The 22009-nt window shown below is 38.4% G+C and overlaps 1 protein-coding gene across 8 annotated transcripts in view; it reads right to left on the bottom strand.

Annotated features, from left to right (window-relative positions):
- The window catches only part of LOC135226965 (probable phosphorylase b kinase regulatory subunit alpha), a 349374-nt gene that overhangs the window by 61436 nt on the left and 265929 nt on the right, over positions 1 to 22009 (bottom strand). For 5 of the 8 annotated variants that reach the window (XM_064266663.1, XM_064266662.1, XM_064266665.1 and 2 more), the window contains 5 exons: positions 20616 to 20896; positions 20239 to 20377; positions 18963 to 18995; positions 16862 to 16911; positions 12524 to 12544 (listed from right to left, as the gene is read on the bottom strand). In XM_064266663.1, the coding sequence (XP_064122733.1) occupies positions 12524 to 12544; positions 16862 to 16911; positions 18963 to 18995; positions 20239 to 20377; positions 20616 to 20896 (524 nt within the window). The remainder of the gene's footprint in view (positions 1 to 12523; positions 12545 to 16861; positions 16912 to 18962; positions 18996 to 20238; positions 20378 to 20615; positions 20897 to 22009) is intronic. The other 3 variants (XM_064266664.1, XM_064266666.1, XM_064266667.1) reach the window with 3 other exon arrangements.

Here is a 22009-nt window from a genome sequence, read left to right as displayed (position 1 = left end):
CACACAACCTCACCTGAAAAGACATAATCTGATGTTTGAAAGCAATTACAAAATCTAGTGTGTTTCAAGGACACTGCTTGTACAGTAATCTCTCATTTAACAATTTTCATACCAGCAATGTTTGCAAGACTACACTTTTTTTTAAAAAAGCCGTCTTTTTACTTAAAAATTCCTTCAAACAAGGTGAAACAACTAACAACATTTTGTGCATCTCAGCTTAATGTTTCCATGCTGCTAAGAGAACAAATGATAATGAGAGAGAGAGAGAGAGAGAGAGAGAGAGAGAGAGAGAGAGAGAGAGAGAGAGAGAGAGAGAGACGTAGAGAGAGATCGAGGAGAGATAGAGGAGAGAGAGAGAGAGAGAGAGAGATCGTTAATAAGCAAATGTAAATACACATAACTCAAGTTGCTATTCAGCATACGTATCTGGTTGGTCTCAGCGGGAAAAGAGTAACAGAGATCAATTGTGATTGTGAAAGATCTGTTAAAATACAACTTTCAAAAAACTGACAAACAAGAGACCATCTGTTAATAGTCCAAGTCATAACTGTTATTGTTCTTTAAGGTCCACAATAATACACTGATGGAAGCAGTCGTAAAATTTAATAAAACTATGTAAAAGCTTTCGAACCCAGGATAGGGTTCAAAACCATTTATGGTCATAGTTTCGTAAAATTTTACTACTGCTTCCATCAGTATATTATTGTGGACTTTAAAGAACATTACTTGTGCCCTCGTAATTGAGATTGCTACCCATAACTGTTAATGTTAGGAAACAGAAACCTACCACCATGAACCACTCTACCTAAGAGATAACCTTTGCCAGAAGCAGACATCTACATTAAAGAACAGTATGTATTCTAGTAAATGAAAGAAAAATGACCAAAAATAGGTATCAGTGATTTTATCACTTATAAAAATATGAAGCCTTACATACAACAATTAACTATTGTGCAGTATTTGCTGAAACTTTCATTAGAAGCTTCTAAAAAGTAAGATGTGAGTCAAAAGTTACACCAAGAATAGTTACAGCAAGTAGGCTGAAGCACATGGGTACGAATTAACATGAAGGGATAAATAACTATCCTACATAAATAGTACTAGGTCTAGGTCTGCACAACAATGAACAAAATAACTAACAATCACAAGATGGACTAGATACACAAAATCAATGGGAAAAAGAAATCAGTTTACAAAATCACTTGTAATCAGCAAAACATGTTAAAAGGCAAGCTGAAGTAAACAATACACAATAACACTATAGATAATTGAGTACAGAATACAATAACACATTAAAATCACCAAGAACACACAAGTTAAAGCGTGATGCTGTGACGTGAATCCATAACACAAAACTTAATATTAAAATAATGAGAATGTGCTGATGAGTGTAATATAAATTAAAAAATCATAAACGAACACAAAGTTGTAACCTGGACAGGGTAGAGTTTGTACAAAGACAACATTTAATACCTACAAATATTGTATTACAAGGACTTTCAACTGAAATTATAAAAATATATAAAATTAAAATCATGTGAAGAAAGATAAAATGAGGCAAAATGACAGCACTTCTGTTGGAAAATGGTTACTGTGGAAAATTAAGACTTCACAGTAACAAATCTCAAAAAAGTGAGGACAAAGTGTAATCAGCACCAATAGGTAGGACAGTGCATGTATGTTGAAAGATTTCTGGAATCTGACTCATAGGCGGTGAGGCTGAGATTTCCATGTTCATGGAAATAATGGAAGCAAGATTAATGGCCTGTCATGAAGCAAGAATGAAATTCACTATATATAAATAGTCTTATGGCACACTTGATACTCTGAACTGCTTTGTCGTTGTCATATTGTTTAATGTCCTTTTCTTTGCAGTTTTACAGTGTTCTTCACTGAAAGATCACAACCTTAATAGTATTCGTAAATGGACATAAAATCTTTATATGTAATGCATTGTTAAATAAACAGAGCTAAAATTTTTTCTGACACACACACACACAGAGAGAGAGAGAGAGAGAGAGAGAGAGAGAGAGAGAGAGAGAGAGAGAGAGAGAATATTGGGATTAAACACAGATAAATTAGCTATTTTTTTTTATTTCTCAGTCTTACAGCTACTTCAAAGACAATGGATTCAGTTCCATCTTCAACCAGAATGTACTCAGAACAGTCAAATCACTACAAAATCTAAGCTAATATGTGCAAACCAAGGAATAATGATATTGAGAGTAAAAAATATAAGATAATTTACTCTTACTAATGCAAAATTACTGTGACTACATAATTAACATCATGGCTACCCAATATATCACAACTACAAAGTACTTTACAGTTGACCCCAGCTATTTGCGGATCACTATTTGCAGACTCGCCTAATCATGGATTTTTCTATGGACTGTATATGCCCATTCTTCGCGGTATTTTTCACTGAGAAATATTTCATGTCATTTTCATGACTAAATGCATTTTTTGTGATAAAACTATTAAAACACTCACCTATAAGAATTTTTAGAGGCAGTTCTAAGCATTTTAAGATGGTTTTAAGTATTTGCAGAATTTAGCTATTCACGGGGGTCATTCTTAACCATGTCTTACAACCTATGTTTATTTGATGTACATAACCCTAATATTGGGCATGAAAAGCTTGGCAATGGCTTATGCAATCACCGACTTCTTGTTAAACAGTCATTATTCTTAAAATAAAAAATAACAGAGTATAATCTCCAAATATACTATTTTATCCTAACACAAACTCCAAAAACACAGCATTAACAATAAAGAAAAAACATGAAAATTATCTTTTGGAAAAGCACTGCAGACAACACATACACAGCTGCATTGCATAATCCTATACTAGGGAAGGATTTCTCATATTTTGTAACTCTCAATATCTTTCTAAATCCTCTAACAAATGTGAAAACTAGATTCTAAAGTTAAATGTCAGATGTTAACTGAATTCTAGTAAAATTAGAAGTCAGATGTGAACTGAATCTTGGTAAAATTTAAAAATAGAGGAGCAGATTTAACTCAAGTTTACTAAAAAACAACTCTATACGTATATTAACTTTAGCAACAATGGTAACTTTAAATCTAAGGACACATGATATCAAGGTCACTGAATGTACATAAAGCAATTTTTTTTATTGTGTCCATGCTTCAATGTCCAAAATTTCCAAAACTTTGACAATATGGACCCTTTCATTTTTTTGGTACATAACATCTTCAATTATCAAACAGATCTATAACATCTTCAATTATCAAACTGTTCTTATTTAAACCCAGGGTTATGCAACTTGCTACTGCTTTGGTTCCAATCCTAATTCATGCTCAAGTTCTTGATAGATTTTCACAGCCACATGACACTGATTGTGCCTGTGAACACTGGATGAGTGTGCTTATAAGAGGGGTGGGGCTTAAAGTGATACATAGGTCTACCTGCTGCGTCACCAGTAGCCACTACATAACATTTGCAGGTCTCTCTCACATGGGTGGAAGGGTTCTGTATATTTGGTTTTATTCCATTGTGCAATGAACTTACCTTTGCTACTTATCAGCAGCCTGTAACCCCTCAAATCTATTTCTTCGGACTTATGCTGAATATGTACCTTATTTCCATATATGTATTTAACTTTTTACCCTTTCTATGTATAAATATAAAAACTTCTTGATATTTCATTGTAAGGAAGCAAAGACAACAGAGGATACTCCAGAAGTCCTTCAATACATTCTTACACTTATGGAACTAACTGGAAAAAATGTATCATTTAGTATCCTATATATGTGAATTAAAACTAAATGAAAGCCATTTCTAAATGAAAAGCATAATTTTGCAAAAGAAGAACTTCAATCTCATTCAATATTAAGAGGAATTAAAAACCAAACCAATAAAATGTTCAAGATTTATAAACTTCACACACACTTGAAGAGCACAATTATAGAAAGGGAATAATTTAATGCTGTAAGATGAAAGTAAAATGCATAAATGCTTTCAAATAAATAAATTGGGGACAGTTATTGAAGTAAATGCAGGAATAAAAATATTTTCCTATAACAATCATACCTGCACATTAACCCTTTGAGATTGTAAAGACGTTCAGTGATGTCATCCATAAAAAAAGAAGCATATTTTGACATTGGATGGTACTGGGACTACTATTCAGGAGGCAATAGGCTATGGTTTAACTACATGTTCCCAAAAGGTTGGGGTAGTTTAATAGAATTATCACCAAATCAATTCTCAGTAGAGAATCCTAAAAGTTCGTGCCTATTTTCCTTATGTATTTTTCCATGCAATGATATGCAAAAACAGTGATAACCTATACAGTACTTCAAAGTGGATAGGAAATGCATCATATATTTTCACTGTGTATAAAGAATTTATAAATTTCTACTTGACTTTAAAAAATGACAAAATTTCTAATAGCTAAAAACCTGAGGTCTTAATAATAGGATAATTTCTAGCGCCTAGCTGGATCCATTTAAAAAGCAGTTGAAAGCAAGGATCTTGTGATATCTGGCAACGCATACGTATATCGGGTGAAGAGTGGTCAAGGACTACGCACCTACGGCACTGCGTCAGTCTTTCCCAACTCAGGATGTCTTAACAAACAGAGGGACGGTTAGAGGCAGGCAGTATAATGTTAAGACCTCAGGTTTGTAGCTATGAAAAATACAAATTGTCTTAGAAAATTTGTCATTTGTTCATATACAAACAAACCTTCAGTCTTAACAATAGGATACTCATACTTGGAGGGAGGTACAAGACATCCTAAACCGGCTGGGGGCCTACCCACCAGTCCAGCTTCATGAAGAAATGACTTCTGGAGAGGGACTGAAGCCCATTGAGAAGCTAGATAAATTGATATCTAACCACTCAGTCCCTGAGTGATGCACAATGATATATGGGAGAATCATTGACTATAGGGAATCAAAGAGAAACTTTGACTGTCCTATAGCAAACCAATATACCAGGGTTTGTACTGCTCCCAACTCCTCCTTGCCAAGGAGTGGAGCATATGCTACCGAATAGAGGGTTTGATATTTGTATATTAAGCGACAACACTATCAGTATGACTACCTTACTCACCTGTATCAGACCAGTCCAGCGAATGACCTGTCTATTCCTTAACCCGCCAGAAGGAAGAAGGAAAGGTACAAGAGAAAGAAGGAGACCAGCCAACTGACTCATTCTCTCATCCACATCTTAGGTAAGATACAAAAGTGCCCTGTTAAGGGCAACTATGAGTTACACAACCTGTTGGACAGCCACCACAGGAAACCAGGAAAACGTGTCTGTAGATCTGTGGGCAACATCCTTAGGATAAAAAGAGGTGAATGTGGACTGGCGTAACCAAGTACCAGCGCTCAGCACTCTATGTACAGCCAAGTTCTTCTTGAAAGCCAGAGAGGGACCAATACCCCTAACGTCATGCGCTCTAGCCTGCACAAACGTGGTGGTGGAATCATCGAGAGTCAAGTATGCCTGTCTGATGGCTTCCCGTATCCAAAAAGAGATATTCTTAGACACCTCTTTCTTCGTATGGCCTGTGCTAACAAAAAGTCTGTGGCAGCCTGGTCTAAGGTGCTGAGTCCTTTCAAGATAGCAACACAGGGCCCGGACGGGGCACAACAAAAGCTCTCAAGCATCACCACCCACAAAGTCATTCAGTGATGGAATGGTAAACGAAATGAACCTGTCATCGTGCACAGAGGGATTTTAGGTCTTGGCCACGAATTCCGGGGCAATTTCGAAGGACACTGACCCCCAACCCCTGGTGTGCTTCACCTCATAGCTTAGACCGTGGAGCTCTCCTATCCTCTTGGAAGATGCCAAGGCCAGAAGGAAAACAGTCTTGAGTGTCAAGTTCCTGTCAGATGAGCGACGCAAGGGCTCATATAGACTCTTAGTGAAGCTCTTGAGAACCTAGGAAACATCCCATGTCGAAAGCTTGAGCTCCCTAGGTCCAGGAGAACTCGACTGCTCAAACCCCTTAACTAGCAAGGAAAGTTCTCAGGAAGAAGAGATGTCGATACCTCTATGACGTAACACCAAACTCAGGGCCGCCCTGTAGCCTCTAACGACAGAAACGGAAAAACGTTTCTCGTCTCTGAGGAAGGTTAAAAAGTCTGCTATTTCCTGAATAGAGGTTGCGAGTGGAGAAAAACCCCGTTTACAACACCAATCACAGTAGATCGCCCATTTGCCTTGGTAAACTGTGGAGGTTGACTTTCTGAGACTGCTGGACATATGCCCTGCTCTTCTCTGAGAAAAGCCTCTTGCTCAGAGGAGATACTTGATGGCCTCCAACCGTGAGGAGACAGGGATTCTAATGACTGGTGGAACTTTCCGCATGCGGCTGACACAGGAGATGTCGCCAAGGGGGAATTTCCCTTGGAACCTCTCAGAACAACGACAACAGATCTGGGAACCATTCCGCCTGAGGCCAGAGGGGCTACCAAAGTCATCCTGAGACCCTGTGAACTCATTAGCCTGTTCAGAACTTGACGGATCAAACAAAATGGAGGGAAGGCATATACCTCCAAGTTGTCCCAGGGATGTTGGAATCATCCTCTGCTAACGCTAAAGGATCTGGGGCCACAGAAGAGAATATCTCCAGCTTCCTGTTGAAGTGAGTCGCAAAAAGGTCCAGCATGGGTCTCCCCTAAACCTGGAAGAGCTTGTCTGCTACCACTTGATGAAGGGACCACTCTGAGCCTAGGATCTGATCGCGACAACTGAGTTTGTCCGCGACCACATTCCGTTTGCCTGAGATATACCTGGCTGAGAACTACTGAATTGCTGACCGCCCACTGGTGAACCTCGACGGTCATGGCGTGAAGTTGATGAGAAACCAGGCCTCCCTGCTTGTTCACATAGGCTACCACCGTGGTGTTGTCCAACATGAGAACGACAGAATGACCTTCTACCTTCTCCCGAAACTCCTTCAGACCCAGGAAGGCTGCCTTCAACTCCAAGACGTTGATATGTTGCTGTTTGCCCTCCAAACTCCAAATGCCTGAAGCGATGAGGCCGCCTAAATGAGCTCCCCAACCTGCGGGTGTCCAGTGGAAAAGAATGCAGAGGGACACCCTTCGTAAGATTCTGGTTGTCCAACCACCAACGAAGGTTTTCTCTCACTTCCAGAGACAGAGGAACCTTTAACAGAGGTGAGTCCTCTGACGGAGAACAGAATTCTCCCAGTTTCCATTGCAGAGACCGAAGATGAAGACGGCCATGAGGGACCAGCTTCTCCAGGGAAGACAACACTCCCAGAAGAACCTGCCACTGATGAGCTGACTGATGTGGTTCCGACTGGAAGTCACGCGCCACCACTCGCAACTTCTCCAGTCTCTGATCCGATGGGAAAACTTTTGCCATTGTCGTATCGATGACCATGCCCAGGTAGAGAATCCTTTGACTGGGTATGAGGTTCAACTTTTCCTGGTTGACTAATATGCCCAGTTCCAGAAAGAACCGAAGTAGACGATCCCTGTCCTGCAGTAGCTTTTCCCTGGAATACTTTGATCCCTGTCCTGCAGCAGCTTTTCCCTGGAAACTGCCAAGACCAACCAATCATTGAGGTACCTCAGCAAACAGATCCCCTGAGCATGGGCCCAACTCAACACGAGAGAGAAGACCCTTGTGAACACCTAAGGGGCTGTTGTCAGCCCGAAGCATAGGACCTTGAACTTGAAGACCTTGTCCCCAAGAGAGAAGCGAAGGAACTTCCTGGACGTGGGATGAATAGGGATTTGGAAGTATGCGTCCCTTAAGTCTATCAACAGCATGAAGTCGCTTTCCCTCACAGCTGCCAACACCAAGCGCGGGGTCTCCATCTTGAACTGTGTCTTCCTGATGAAGTGATTCATGGTGGATAAGTCGATCACAGGTCTCCATCCTCCTGACACCTTGGGCATCAAGATGTGACTATAAAATCCCGGAGACGGACGCACCACTTCCTCTATCGCATCCTTGTCCAGCATCTTTTGCACTTCCTCCTGAAGAGCCAAGAACTTCAGAGAATCTGGAGGATATGCCTTCCTGAGCTACGGCTTGTCCGAAAGAGGAGGAGAGAAGTTGAATGGCAGTAGGTACCTCACCCGAAGGATATCTACCACCCACTTCTCCGCCCCATAACTCTGCCACTTGGCCCAATGGCCCGCCAGGCAACCCCCCCACCCATGGCACAGGAGAGGGAGAGACGCCTAACCTACCTACGGCTCCTTTTACCTCTGCCCCTTGGGCCCCTTCTTGGTTTAAAGGAGTGAGAGCAAAAAGGACGTTGGTCCTCTGACCTAGGCTGAGCTGAATGGGAAGGCCCTGCCGAAATCGAATTCCTCGACGGCCTACCAGGCGACGATCTTCTTGACTGCTGCTGGACAGGGGGAGGAGGAGGAGCTGGACGTCTCCAAGGACGAGACTCCGACTTAGACACGGCCTGGTGCACCAGTCTGTGTTTGGTGTCAGCCCGGCGCCTGTCTATCGCATTCTCAAGCTCTGTCCGAGGAAAAAAAAATTGGGACTCCAACAGATCTCCGTTTATCAATGCCGGCAAGGACTTTGTGTCAACTGATCTCTCCATCCTAGATAAAGCAGTGTCTCTTCTAAGCAGAAGAAGGTTAGCCCATAAATTAACACTGAGGTGAGCCATATATGAAAAAGCCTTGCCTCCTGGCTGCAACAGACTGGCAAGCGAGGATGCACTCACTGACCCTACATGGGACCTGTCAGAGGCTATCTTGGCAATGACCACAGACCAGAAGTCCACCCAACAAACTGCCTGCAACATGGAGGCTGCCGTAGACTCCAACACTGAGGCATCTTGTGGAGACAAGGACGGAGCCACCAACCTCACCTGCTCTAAAGTCAATCCTGGCTTCAGGCGAATGATGTTTGGGTTAAGATGGCGCGACATCAAAAATGCAGAGTTCGTAGTATAGTACTTCCTATGTCTCGTGAGAGGTGAGGGTAGTAGCTTGGCAGAGCCCTAGAGTGAAGCGAACTGTCCTGGTCCGAAACAGAGGCGTTAACCTTATGCAAGACTGACTGGACGTGCCCCGACAAGGGAAGCTGAAGAGATGATTTGGGATCCTGCGTAGCTCCAACCAAGCTTCCAAGCAAGAAGGAGTGTAAGATGACCGAGCCTGAGTCCTACTTTCCAAATTGTTGAACCCACGAATGAGATCGACAACTTCCGAAAAGGAAGACAACAACTCTTGCGTGTCTCCCTCCTCCTGCTCCGGCAACAGAGACCCACGACAAGAAGAATGTGTAGGCTCCTCTAAGGTACCTTCCTCATTAAAATTAACTGAAGGATCAGCAGCCAAACAGCCCGAAACACCAACTAACCTGTCTGGGCTGGGTCCACACACCGGCTCCCGAGACGAACCCACTACAACACTAGGAACATCACTACACTACGCACTCCTCCAACAGATGACTCATTAACATTGCCGTGAATGGTCACGGGTGTGGCAGAAATACGAACGTGAGTTGGATCTCGAGAATCCCCCAGAGTCAAACTCTTGGAAGCACCAGGGAGAGGGGTAGGCAAACACTCCTGCTGCACCAACTCCACGCTTACCACCTTTGCCCTCTTGACAGGCGCCTTGAGATCCTTATGGTGACGAATAGGCCCTGGAGAAGTAGGAGCACTTGCATCAAGTGCACAGACAGGTGAGGTTGCAACACGCGCATGATGTGCACGGATGGGGGAGGTTACAACGCGCTCGCGATTTGATGCAGGGGACAAAGCAGCCACTGCAGATTGCACAAGGGAAGATACACTAACACTCTCCGAAACACCAACTCTCTCGAGAACACGTCTGCGTTGTTCCTCCCTCGTAGGCAAAGAAAGAGCAAAGTCCTTAGCCTTCCAACTCTTGATACGCCGACGTGGTGTAGAGGGGGAAGAGGGAGAGGAAGACAGCACTGGTTTCTTACGCGATCTCTTTGCAGGAGGCGGGGACAATGTAACACGTTTCCTTCCATTCCTCCCAGCCAACAAGGCAGCCAACTTATCATCCAAAACAGAGTCCAACCTCTTGAGCACCGCCTGGCAAATAACCTCAGAGTGATCTGCAAGAGAAGGCTCCGATGGCATGGAAGGGAGATGCAGCGAACTGGGCGGCAGAGATGACGTCACGGCTGAGAGAGGCAGTGCAAAGTGACGTCACAAGTGATGACGACTTCACGGCTTCCTCTCGGTCTGAAGGGGAAGCATACACCACTGGTTGAGGAATACACGACTGATCCCATGATGTCATCAATGGGGCTGATGTCACGGCTTCCCTCTGACTCGAAGAAGCAGTAACAGTCACTGGCGGAGCAATACAAGATGGCTGGCCTCGGCTACCACGAAGACGAGGCCGGGAGGAGGGGGGAAGCCCTAGCGTCTTCTAAATCGCTGCCATCTTGGACGCCTCTGACTCTGGAATAAATGGAATGATGAAAAAGCCTCCCCCTTCCCGGTAATCAAATTAACTCCCGAAGAAGAAGGGGCAACATTACAAAAATCAGCCTGGGGGCCTCCCAATACTTCCAGTGACAAATCAATGGAAGAAAAGGAAGGAGACACAGGCATAACACTACTATGGGGATGAATACTGCTGGAGACGAAGCAACAGGAAGCGGCGAAAAATCTTCCCATGAAGGAAGAATCGAAACCCTCCGATGCTCTCTCTTCCTGTAAAACCACTTCCACAACTCTTTAGGCCATGCCTGGCATTCTGTGCAAGGATTCGTTATTGTACAAAAATTAGAACGGCACCTGCTACATGTGATGTGGGGATCAGTCGCCACCGAAGCCAAAAAAACGAGAACACGGAAAACCTGGAATTCCATGGCACACGTTGACGAGGCTGAGAAGGAGCAGAAGAAGCCATAATATCAGCCACACACACACACACACACTGAACACAAACAAAACGGGCAATGAACCGGGTAAAGGCCGAGAGAGGTCAACCACGACCCTCACCCAGGCGGTTAAAGAAAAGGTGTAGGTGCATGGTCCTTGACCACTCTTTACCTGATCTACGCATGCGTTGCCAGATACCACAAGATTCCTTGCTTTCATCTGCTTTTTAACCGGATCGAGTTAGGCACTAAAAATTATCCTGTTGTTAAGTCCGAAAGTTTTTTCGCGTATGAACAAATATTTATTCATAAAAAGTAGAGAAATTTATGTTCTTCACAACAATGAGTTAAAAACTTTGCTTTTTTAGATTTTTAACTAAACTACAAAGAACAATTATTTAGCTTCAAAGTAAGACCAAAAACCAGCATTAAAGCATGAAATAAAAAATCTACATGTGCCATAAGGTTACATTTACATTCGAATCATAAATGGTAAATTAAAACTGAGTAAATCTTATCCTCAAGTTTTGGATGGCCCCAGGAATCTCAAAGGGTTAATACCCACTGCAGTCTAAGTCATTTATTATTACTGTATTATTAAAATTTATTATTACTGTATTATTAAAATTTACTCAATCATAAATAGTAAACTAAAATTGAGTAAATCTTATCCTTGATAAGTTTTGGATGGTCCCAGGAATCTCAATGGGTTAATACCCACTGCTGTCTAAGCCATTTATTATTATTAAAATAGTTTAACCAGACCACTGAGCTGACTATTAGATAAGATAGGCCCAAAGGATAAGGATGACATACCATGTCTAGGCCATAGGCCAAAAACTAGGACTGCCTGATCTATTAAAGTTCCAAAGTTACGTATACGTACGTGGTTGTCCATTTGAAAGATTTAAGTTTATTATAATGGTGAGAACTATGTATATACACAGATAATTCTGTAACAATGCTGCACTATCATTAACTTTCTGCAAAATCTTAGCAATTTTACTAAGTATAAGATCAGAAAAATATAAGTGATGAAAAACTCAAATTGTTTCTGCAATGGAGTATTACAGAAATTTCAATTATATAAAGCAATTGTTAATTGGACAAATAGTTCAGTGGTTCTGAGTTACTAAGATTCAAACAATATTTCACTAACTATGAACATTCAGTAAATGCCATTTAAAATTTAGTTTGGCAACATTTCCACTTTCAAAATATAATTATAAAAAAAAAATAATGAAAAGAAATCTAAACTTTTCTTCATAATACTCCAACTACATAATTTGACATTCCGAACTATACTACATTATGGTACATTTTACCAGTTTCATTTAACACGTGGATGCTTTAACAAAAATAAAAAGCTAACTTTTGTAAATTTTACAACTGGAGAGGACTGGGATCTATAACATGTCAATAAATATCAGAGTGGGGGCTACTGTAGTAGTAAGGTGCAGCAACACACTATTTAAACTTGAGGATCAATCTCATAAATTAAATACAAAAATTAAAAAATTATGAATAAACTTTTACAAGGGCAAAGGAAAGGTCCATGCAAAAGAAGAAATGCAAATAAATATGCATTCATAACCATAAGATACAAAGCTTACTGAAAGATTCAGGGGCACTAAAAATTTCAATACATACTACAAGCAAACAATATCTCACCTTCTCAGCATGCAAACCCCCCTGCCAAAATAAACATGATTAGACATGAATAAAAATAGGTATGCATAAATATCACTCTAGCAAAAATGCTACGGAATGTTTTCTTTCATGTCATTTCTGTTAGTGGCCAGAACCATCATCTATTCTATACACACAAATGTTCCTATAGTATACATCATTACTTTACATACACCTTCAACTGCCATTCTGATCTGCAGTCAGGCCATCCAAAGCAAAGTTAGAGCTATCGAAGAAATTAATGATAACAAAATCAACAAAAGGATCTTTAGTTCTTTGAGCTAAACTTCCCATTCATTTTTATCATCATATATGTTTTTACATTAGATTTTTTCTTTGATTAGGTTAGATGTGAACACAAATCTTTCCATTATTCTCCCTCTGACTTGTGCCCTTCTGCCTGAATTTCAATCAAGTCTATGTCCTACACCTTCTCCCTCTCCCCCATCACATGAATAGCTAATTCAATGGTTTTGCCTTAGAACAGTCTGTACTGATGCATGCAGGGCTTAATCATCAAATTCAATACAGTTATTTTTAACACAGAATTCTAGAATTTTAACAACATTAATCTTTTATAGTAATTTTGTTATTTCTATGTATACTTCTAAAACACAGTAGTAGATAATCCTATCATACAATGCTGCAATGCATCCAAGAAGATCCTCATGTTAATAAAGTATACAAAGTACTGATTCCTATATCATGCTGATAATGCCACACCAGACAAGCTGACCACAAGAAAAGCACCTCGGGAACTTTTTGCAAAGGGATTTCATTGTATGGTGCTTAAATCACGGCCAAGTACACGTCACTAAAGGTAACTTCTACTTGGATGGGCTTACAACAGTCATGACTGCAAATTTAAGGCTATGTAAGATAAAGATCTGCATTTATGTAGAAATAAATGATACTATACCAAATTCTACTGTCTAATCTCTAAGTTTTTATGCAAAATTATTAATCACAACCACAAAACAGCAATATACCAGTAACATTTACAAGTAAGCATGTTTCGGCATTTCACTTTATAATACAAATTACAGTACAGTACTTCACTTAGGACACAAGAATATTAGTCACAACTACTGTACAGCACTATTTCCATATAAGCATGTTCTACATCTTTAGATTACCAATATGTATTACCTCATTTAGGCTAAAAACATCTCATGATTGTATTTGAATAGATAAATAAAAATATCCAAGAAAATTTTCAGGCATCTTACAGCAAAAATAACATTACCAACTTGATACATAAGTCTGCATGAATTTGTACCAATGGGATAACAATGACACCTATCTAAGCAAATCACACACTCCAAATCTAAAACCGTAACTATAAAATACCCTCATACAAACACTTCCTTCCCCCTGTACAATAGAGTACATTGTACAAATTACTCACAATGGTAAAGAAGTTTTGTTAAAAGTGAGCATACTTAAAAACAATGCTAAATGAAAGACAGGAATGCCATACTTTCATTACCTATCATGTATGTTTGGACATTCAACGCAATAAAGGGAGGAAAAGGTTATAAGCAGGAGATGTCAGAGTTTATACGACCATACAAAACTGAAATACATAAGGGAACCTAACAAAATGTAATATCTTACAAAATCATATGGAGATAGAGAGCATGCTAATAAATATGTTTTGAATTGAACTAAATTGAATATAAAATTTAGGCCAAAGACCAAGCACTGAGACCTTGAATGACTAAATTATCAGGAAAGGGTGGAAAGTAAGATGGAAGAAAGAAAATATGAAAGGATGTACAGTTAAAGGAAGAAAAGGGGCTGCAGCTAGGGGCCAAAGGCAAGCTCCAAGAAAACCTAAAGTGCAATGCATGAGCTGCACTGATGGCACTACCTCCCCTAAGGGGAATAATTATTTATTTTGTTGCAGTGAAAGAAAAGCCAATGTTCATGGCATCTTAAACACTTTCCGTACCTCTACAACTCCTACTCTTGAGCTCAAATCTGGCAGTAATCATTGCATGTTATGTACATGCAACAAAAAGAAACAAATCCATTATATATATGGCAAAGAAGTAATATCAGAGCATTTTCAAAAGCAATGTGTTTTAGCAAAAATCACTTTCAACATAGCCTTTCTCGGTGTCATACAAAACCCCAGACATGTCTATCATCATTTGAAGAAAAAATAGGAAAATTAACAGCTGGTGGGTTGGTAGTAAATGCAAACATTATCAAACTGAGTACTAGAGCAATATAAATTACTCAGCCGTAAAGGTTTGTTTAAAGTGCTTCATGTAAACTCTAACTAGTGTATAAAGGTAAATCAAAAGATTCCATAACTATGTTCTTTTCGTATTCATATCTGGGTAACTGTCTCATTCCTTGAGTGTTTGTCGAGTAGTTACTACTCACAGTCTTCCTCAGACTTTTTAAGATTTATTCAGAATTGAAGTAAATAATATCAAATTTTTTATCACAAAATATTTGTAACTCACATAAAATTTTTAACCCTAAAAAGCTGGTAGGAAATGTTTGTTCTTAATAAATATACAGCGATCTACTTAAATAAAGAAAATGCAAATGAATAAACAGGGATAAATTGCTACAGCCAATCATGACTGTTGTTGCAAAATGAAGACGCATTCACATCAGAACAGGTAAACAAAGACCTGCAGTGTTACCATAACATTCTTACGCAATAGGAACTAATGGGTGAAAGTAGCTGTATTGAAATTCCTGGAGGGAACTGTACAAGGAAGCATTTGCCAACTTATTCAGTGTTACAAACACAAATTTTTAAGAAGTACTGAAATCAAATCTGTATCAACAATAACTTGGAACAGACAAGCACATAAGAAAAACCTTTGAGAAGCTTATCCTCAGGAACACACATATAACAGCCTATTTTATGGGAAAATTTTCATGATCATTCTAATATATCAGAGGGTAGTGAATTTCTTGTTAGTCTTCAAGATCTTTAGTTTCCACTGCTGTTTACTCTTGTGAGTTGTCAGGTAGCTGTGTTTACTGAATCAGGCAATATGTAATCTTCCAATGCCTTTTCTGTCTGGTGTGATTCATCAGTACACCTGGCAATTTTTTCTTGAACTAGCAAATACATTGCAAAAGAGAGGCCAACTGACTACCACCTAATGTGTCTGACTTATGCATGCAGTACATGCAGCTCACTCATCCAATCTGAGGAGGAGAATGACAAGAGCAACAATATTTAAAGTTTATTCTAATGTTGCTGTAAATTACTATACGTCTGGAAAAAAATCCTGCTGAAGATCATCCTCATGTGTGAGCAAAGTCAGTTGACAGACTATGAAGTGCACTCATACTTTTTAGTAATGAAGTGCTATGTGAACGCAGTTCTGACCGTAAGATCCTCAAGAACTTTTCTTCTTATGAGATTCAAGAGATTTTTACATTTCCTTTTCAAAAAGATGTGATTTCATTGCGGAGGTCTTTTGAGAACAAATACCTGAAATACTCAACATACTAAGATAAAAGCCCCTACGTGACAACATCCTTGATACTATTGAATGGTAGTCTAAAAGCAGACACCAACAATTTTTTTCTTTCCAATAATAGTAAATGCGTATTGAAAAGAAAATAGAGGTAAACATCTGGACAACTTACAAGCATGAAGGTTCAGTGCTTATCAGTTCACAAGGAAAACTTGTAAAGAAGTTGATAAAGGAACTAGGCCAATTTGGAAGCAAAGGTTAATTAGAATATACATAAGATGAGTGATGAATCATAATCATACTTTATAGTGGAAGATGAGTGATGAATCATACTTTACAGTCGTAACTATGAAAGATTTTGGTATTTCTTACTGGGAAAATCTGAAACGATAACTTCTCCAGCAATTAACAGTTGTGTCTAGCAGATTTGTGTTTAAAGCCTGGTAAAAAATCTCCAACATCTACCTACATAGTTTCTGATTGGATTTTTTCTGCTTTTTAAAGCACATGACTGTTATCAAATTATCTTACATTATAATTAGTTAGTTGTAGAAGACTTGTACACCCCTTAGCTGAAGAAATTTTCCTTGTCCAACTAAAAGTTCACTCATTTCTAAATGGATTTCAGATGTTAGTCTCTACCTATACCATCAATAAAGTATTTCATAAAGTACAAAGAATGACTTTTGCACAAAAGCATAAATTCTTTGTTGTTTTATAAGTACTGTATCCCACCATGGACATATTATGCTATACCAGGGTAATGTTATTTAAATGCTAACAAACTCATATGGTAACAGTGCAAGAACCAGATAAACAATTTTGCAAATTGGTGAAATTATTTCCATAGAAGAATAATAAATACCTTGCTAAGTTTTGAAGACCGACTGCTAATGAAGAAGGTTCCACTGCGAGCTGTAAATATATGATAGGGTTACAAATATCTAAAAAAAGCCACTGGAAAAGAATGCAAAGCAAAGAAAACAAACACTGTAACAATACAACAATAGTCCTACATTCTTGAATATAGCACTTTGTGAATACTTAGGCTGTTAAAATACCACCTACTTTTATCAAGTTAGCTAACTTGTATTACAGGTACGTATGGAGAAGAAGAAGAAGAAAAAAAGGCAAATTTCAATTTTGAAGTTCATCAGAATGTGCAGTGCCACATTCGTTGTTTACAGATTTCAAGCATATTTTACATTAGATTGTTGCAACTGTGTACACCAGTCATACAGCATTTGCCATGAGCAAACTTGGGTTTGATAAAATACTTACCAAAATGAACTTATTACAGAGATCAGAAGTATGCTATTTGAGAGTGCATGACAAAAGCAAGCTGGGTGGGGAATGCTATTTAGCAACATGTATGAATGATGGAGATGAAAAGTTTGGCTTTCCATGGAATGTTACTCACAAATAATCTTTGTGATAGCATTTGTCTGAAGCATGTCATCTGACGGCCTTTTATCTTGGACATCCATTGTGAATCTGCTGTGACGTCCATTGACTGTGTTGCTTGAAACTCTCTTTCAGCCCAAAAACCTATACATACTGGGTATCTTTAGTGATTGTAATGTACTTATGTTTTTTGTGATCAGCTTGTGCATATCTCTATTTGGACCATACAATGTCACCTATAATAATGTTTTAATTTATGTTTAGTGTAATTTAGTGTATAATTCACCAGTTTTTTACATAAATGTAAGCTAAAATGTTATGTTTTTATTAGCTAAATTATCTATCTAGTGCACTGACAGTTTTTTATTAATAGTCTGATAATAGTAAAAACCTTACCCTATACTACACCTGAAGATTGGTACTTTTACAGTTTCCATTAATGGGCACACTAAACTTCCCAAGTTGTTATCTAAAGCTCCTATTGTATTCTATGATGGAAATATACATCAAGACAATATTTTGTACAGTAAAGCCATGACAATGCTATACTTTTCAGACTGAGTGCTGCATTATCACATACTGCACAAAACTTACATGCAGAGCTGAAGAGAAAACAAAACATTTGAAGCTCTAGTAGCCAAAGTGTCAAACTAGCATGATTATTGAAATACGTAGGCCACCACAGTTTTACTTACTGTTGATATCCACTCTGAGAGTATGATATATATTGTATTTACCTATATAAACACTTTACAGTGTAAGAAGCATAAATTTTATTGCTGAAACAATTCCTGGCTTCCAACTAATGTTTCTGAACATATGCAAAGTCTAAAGGAAGCTTCGATTATGCCACTGTATTTCCATTTGTTATACATAAACTATGATTTGTATGATGTTTGTTTTTCTTTCAAAAAGATATATCAATTTTAGATTTTAGACACTGAATGATTACTTTTCCAAAGTTGCTTAATGAATAACTTACCTCCTACATATAAAAAAAACATTAATCAATAAGCTTCAATACATAGGTAAAAACATTAGTTTCCTCCTACACTTCAATTCTATCTAGTTTTCTGAAAATCTATACTCTTTGTATAACCATGACAAACACAAGTGAATATCTATAATGATTCTAGAAACAGATGTGCACCACAAAAAAAGAAAAACAATTAACTCGCTACAAGACAACAATGTATAAATCTGTGATACTCTGGGGTCCCTAAACAGCCTACTAGGAATCTTACAATCATCATCATCTGCACACTAAATGATTAATTGGAACTTACAGAACAATTTCAAGGAATTTAAGGGCATTCAAAGAGGTATGGAAAATATTTTATTCCAAATATTGCTAAGGTTTACTTTAAAACAAAATTAAATCAGTCCTTTATCCATTTATTACAAAACATTTATTCATGGTATTTTTATCTGTGCTACAGAAAATGCCACCAGTCTATGTCTCCATCTTTAGTAACTCAAAATAACAACAAGCCTTCCATTCAATTTATTTATGGGCAAACATCAAGCTACAAAATCTTGCCATAGTATTAGTATACTCTTACCATTTGCCAACATCCCAGCACGTTTTTGTAAGACTATTGAAATAAATAAGAAGGAAAAAATGACTTCACATGACAATAAAGTAGGATTCTAAAGGCTTCAAATAAATATAAAACAATTAAACTAAAAAGCTCTTATAAGAGCACAACCAGAAAATACACAACACAAAACAGTCTTTTTTTTTTTTTCTAACCTTTTCACACACAGGGGACTACTGAATCCATATGAATGAATTCATCAGCTGCCACTTCACCTTGAAAGAATCATATTTCCCTCAAAACACTTTTGGGAATATTGTGATATTCTTAACATTTCTAATACTTGTTACTGTTATAACTAAAGTATTGCAGAACTTTGCTGAAAAACTGAAACTCCCTTACTAATGCCAAAATTCCTTACTTAAATCAGTGAATGTTTCTTCATGATAATTACAATCTCCAACTACATACAGTACAAAATAAGATTGAATTGTGGTATATAAACAACCAACTAGGAGGAGGAATGGCAGCTTTTTTTATTTATGTTATATCTAACACCCTTTCCATAAATTTACATAAGGAGGATATTAAGTAATGTATATAGTTTTTTTAGGACACGAAGATAACGTCAAAACAATTTCTATGACACATTTCAATGACTTATACCTTTAACTACATACCTACACCTTCTAATTTTTCATTTGTTTTTGTTGCTTGGAAATAAAGGGGAGATAAGATACTAAACTGGAGCTAAAATATCTTTGAACATTACATTTTTAATCAAAAATTAACTAAAAATTATTGTGCTCACCACCAGAATAAGGAAGACAAAAAAATGTTGACTCCTGAAAATAAATACTAATCCTTATAAACCACCAGTGCTTACAAAAAAAGTTATGATTATCTCTTACTTAAAAAGCTGACTGATAAATAATATATATTCACTATAACATCAGAAAGTTAATATAACCATTCATTGTTAAAAAGTCAATAAACTCTTGACTATCTATGAAGTCTGTCAATAACTCTTGACTATCCATCAAATTTGTCAATAACCTCTTGACTATCTGTCAAATTTAATAACCACCAACCAAACCAATTCTGTTACTGCTTCACCAGTCAATAAAATACGGCCAAAAACCAAACCTCACTACTAGAATGGAAGGTTTGTAACCCAAAATATGAAATGAAAGAAATAATAATGGTCAGACTATTGTCAACCTAAAAAATACTAAACATGGAAAAAAGAAAAGGACAGAATGATTACACCTATTAAAAAAAACAAATCCTACTACAATACCTGATCCAATATTGAATTCCTTTCCAGACATTATGTGATGCAGAAGATTCTTCATTTCAAATGGAGAAAGGTTCAGGAGGTGATCTGAAGCCACATCTGGGGCACACTTGATAGTACGAGCCAACTCGGATGCCATCACCTGCAGCATGCATAATTATCCTTCACAAACAGAACAACTCAAAGGCTCTTGCAATGGGTCCCACAAGGACTACTACAGTATATTTCATATACCTCTATGTCTATTGACAGGACAACAGCACAGCATTTTGCAGGATCTAGAAACTGCAACACAACAATGAAGACACATAAGCAGAATTCAGTTTGTGCACCATTACACAAATAACACAAAATTTGAGTTTCTTCAATTTATTGCTTACCTGTATGATGAGTCCCACCCTCAACCTCAACATCTCATGGAAGAGGCTTGGCTCTGTGCGTATAAACATGGCCAAGTACACTAATAACTCTTGTGTCAACATTGCTGTTGACTCATCTGCACCATAGGCCCGATGAATGAGCACTCTTAGTTCAGAAGCAGGTAGAGGAGCTGTGATGGTTACTTCATTATGGGGTGGTAAACCAACCGTCACCTGCTTCTGACGTACTAACAGATCTGTCACTGCTTTAGCTAAGTCTTCAACCCTCTTGCCAAGCATACCTGGAATCACATAAATTCCCATAAGTATATCCAGGCATTCAATTACTGATCTTTGATTATTGAAAGAAACTACACACACTTTTCATTTCTCAGTCACATATACAGGTGTAAAGAATATATTTTTCAAGCTTTATTCATATTCTAACACCAAGGATAAACAAACTCCACTGGGCAGGGGCAAATTTTTACTTAAATTATGTAACTTTTCTCTGAATACTTGCTCTTTTGCAAATCAAATGAATCAGAATACATAATGATTCTACTTTTCAAGTACACCAGCCTTTAATTAGAGAGAATTTCCTTCAGCCATCAACTTTTTTAATATGACAAACTTTTAAGTAATTTGTATTTTTCATAGCTAACAAACCTGTCAGCTGGAAACCAGTTAAAAACAATAAAAAACCTGTAAATGCAAGGAATCTGTGGCATCTGGCATCCAATACGTAGTTGAGGTGGAAGTGAGTCAGTGGCCATGCTTGAACCTAGTGACACATTAGTCTTTCTTCCACCCTAGGATGAAACATAAGAGGCGTTGCTAAAGTGGACAGTCAAAGTTAACACCTCAGGTTGGTCCTCCGATGTTCTCTCTTGCTAAAAAATGACTTCTACTGCTCTTTAGGCCATGCCTGGCATTCTGTGCAAGGATTCGTTATAGTACAAAAATTGGAACAGCAACTACTGCACGTAATGTGCGGGTCAGTCACTGCCGAAGCCAAAACACAAGAACACGGAAAACCTGGAATTCTGGGGCACACACGTTGACGAAGCTGAGAAGGAGCAGAAGAAGCCATGATATCAGCCAAACACACACACACTAAACACAAGTGAAACGGGCAATGAACCGGGTAAAGGCCAAGAGAGGTAAGCACGACTCTCGCCCAGGCGGTCAAAGAAAAGACTGACGCGTTGTCGTAGGTGGATGGTCTTCAACCATTCTTCACCCAATCTACGCATGTATTGCCAGATATCACAAAGTTCCTTGCTTTCATCTGTTTTTTAACCGGATCCAGCTAGGCGCTAGAAATTATCCTAAAGACCGAAGGTTGTTCGCGTATGAACAAATACAAATTAATAAAAAATTTGTCGGTTTTAACAGTAGGGCAGACTCACACT

The sequence above is a fragment of the Macrobrachium nipponense genome, chromosome 15 (assembly GCF_015104395.2).
Source record: "Macrobrachium nipponense isolate FS-2020 chromosome 15, ASM1510439v2, whole genome shotgun sequence".
Classification (NCBI taxonomy): Eukaryota; Metazoa; Arthropoda; class Malacostraca; order Decapoda; family Palaemonidae; genus Macrobrachium; species Macrobrachium nipponense.
This window is presented reverse-complemented; position numbering and strand designations above follow the sequence as displayed.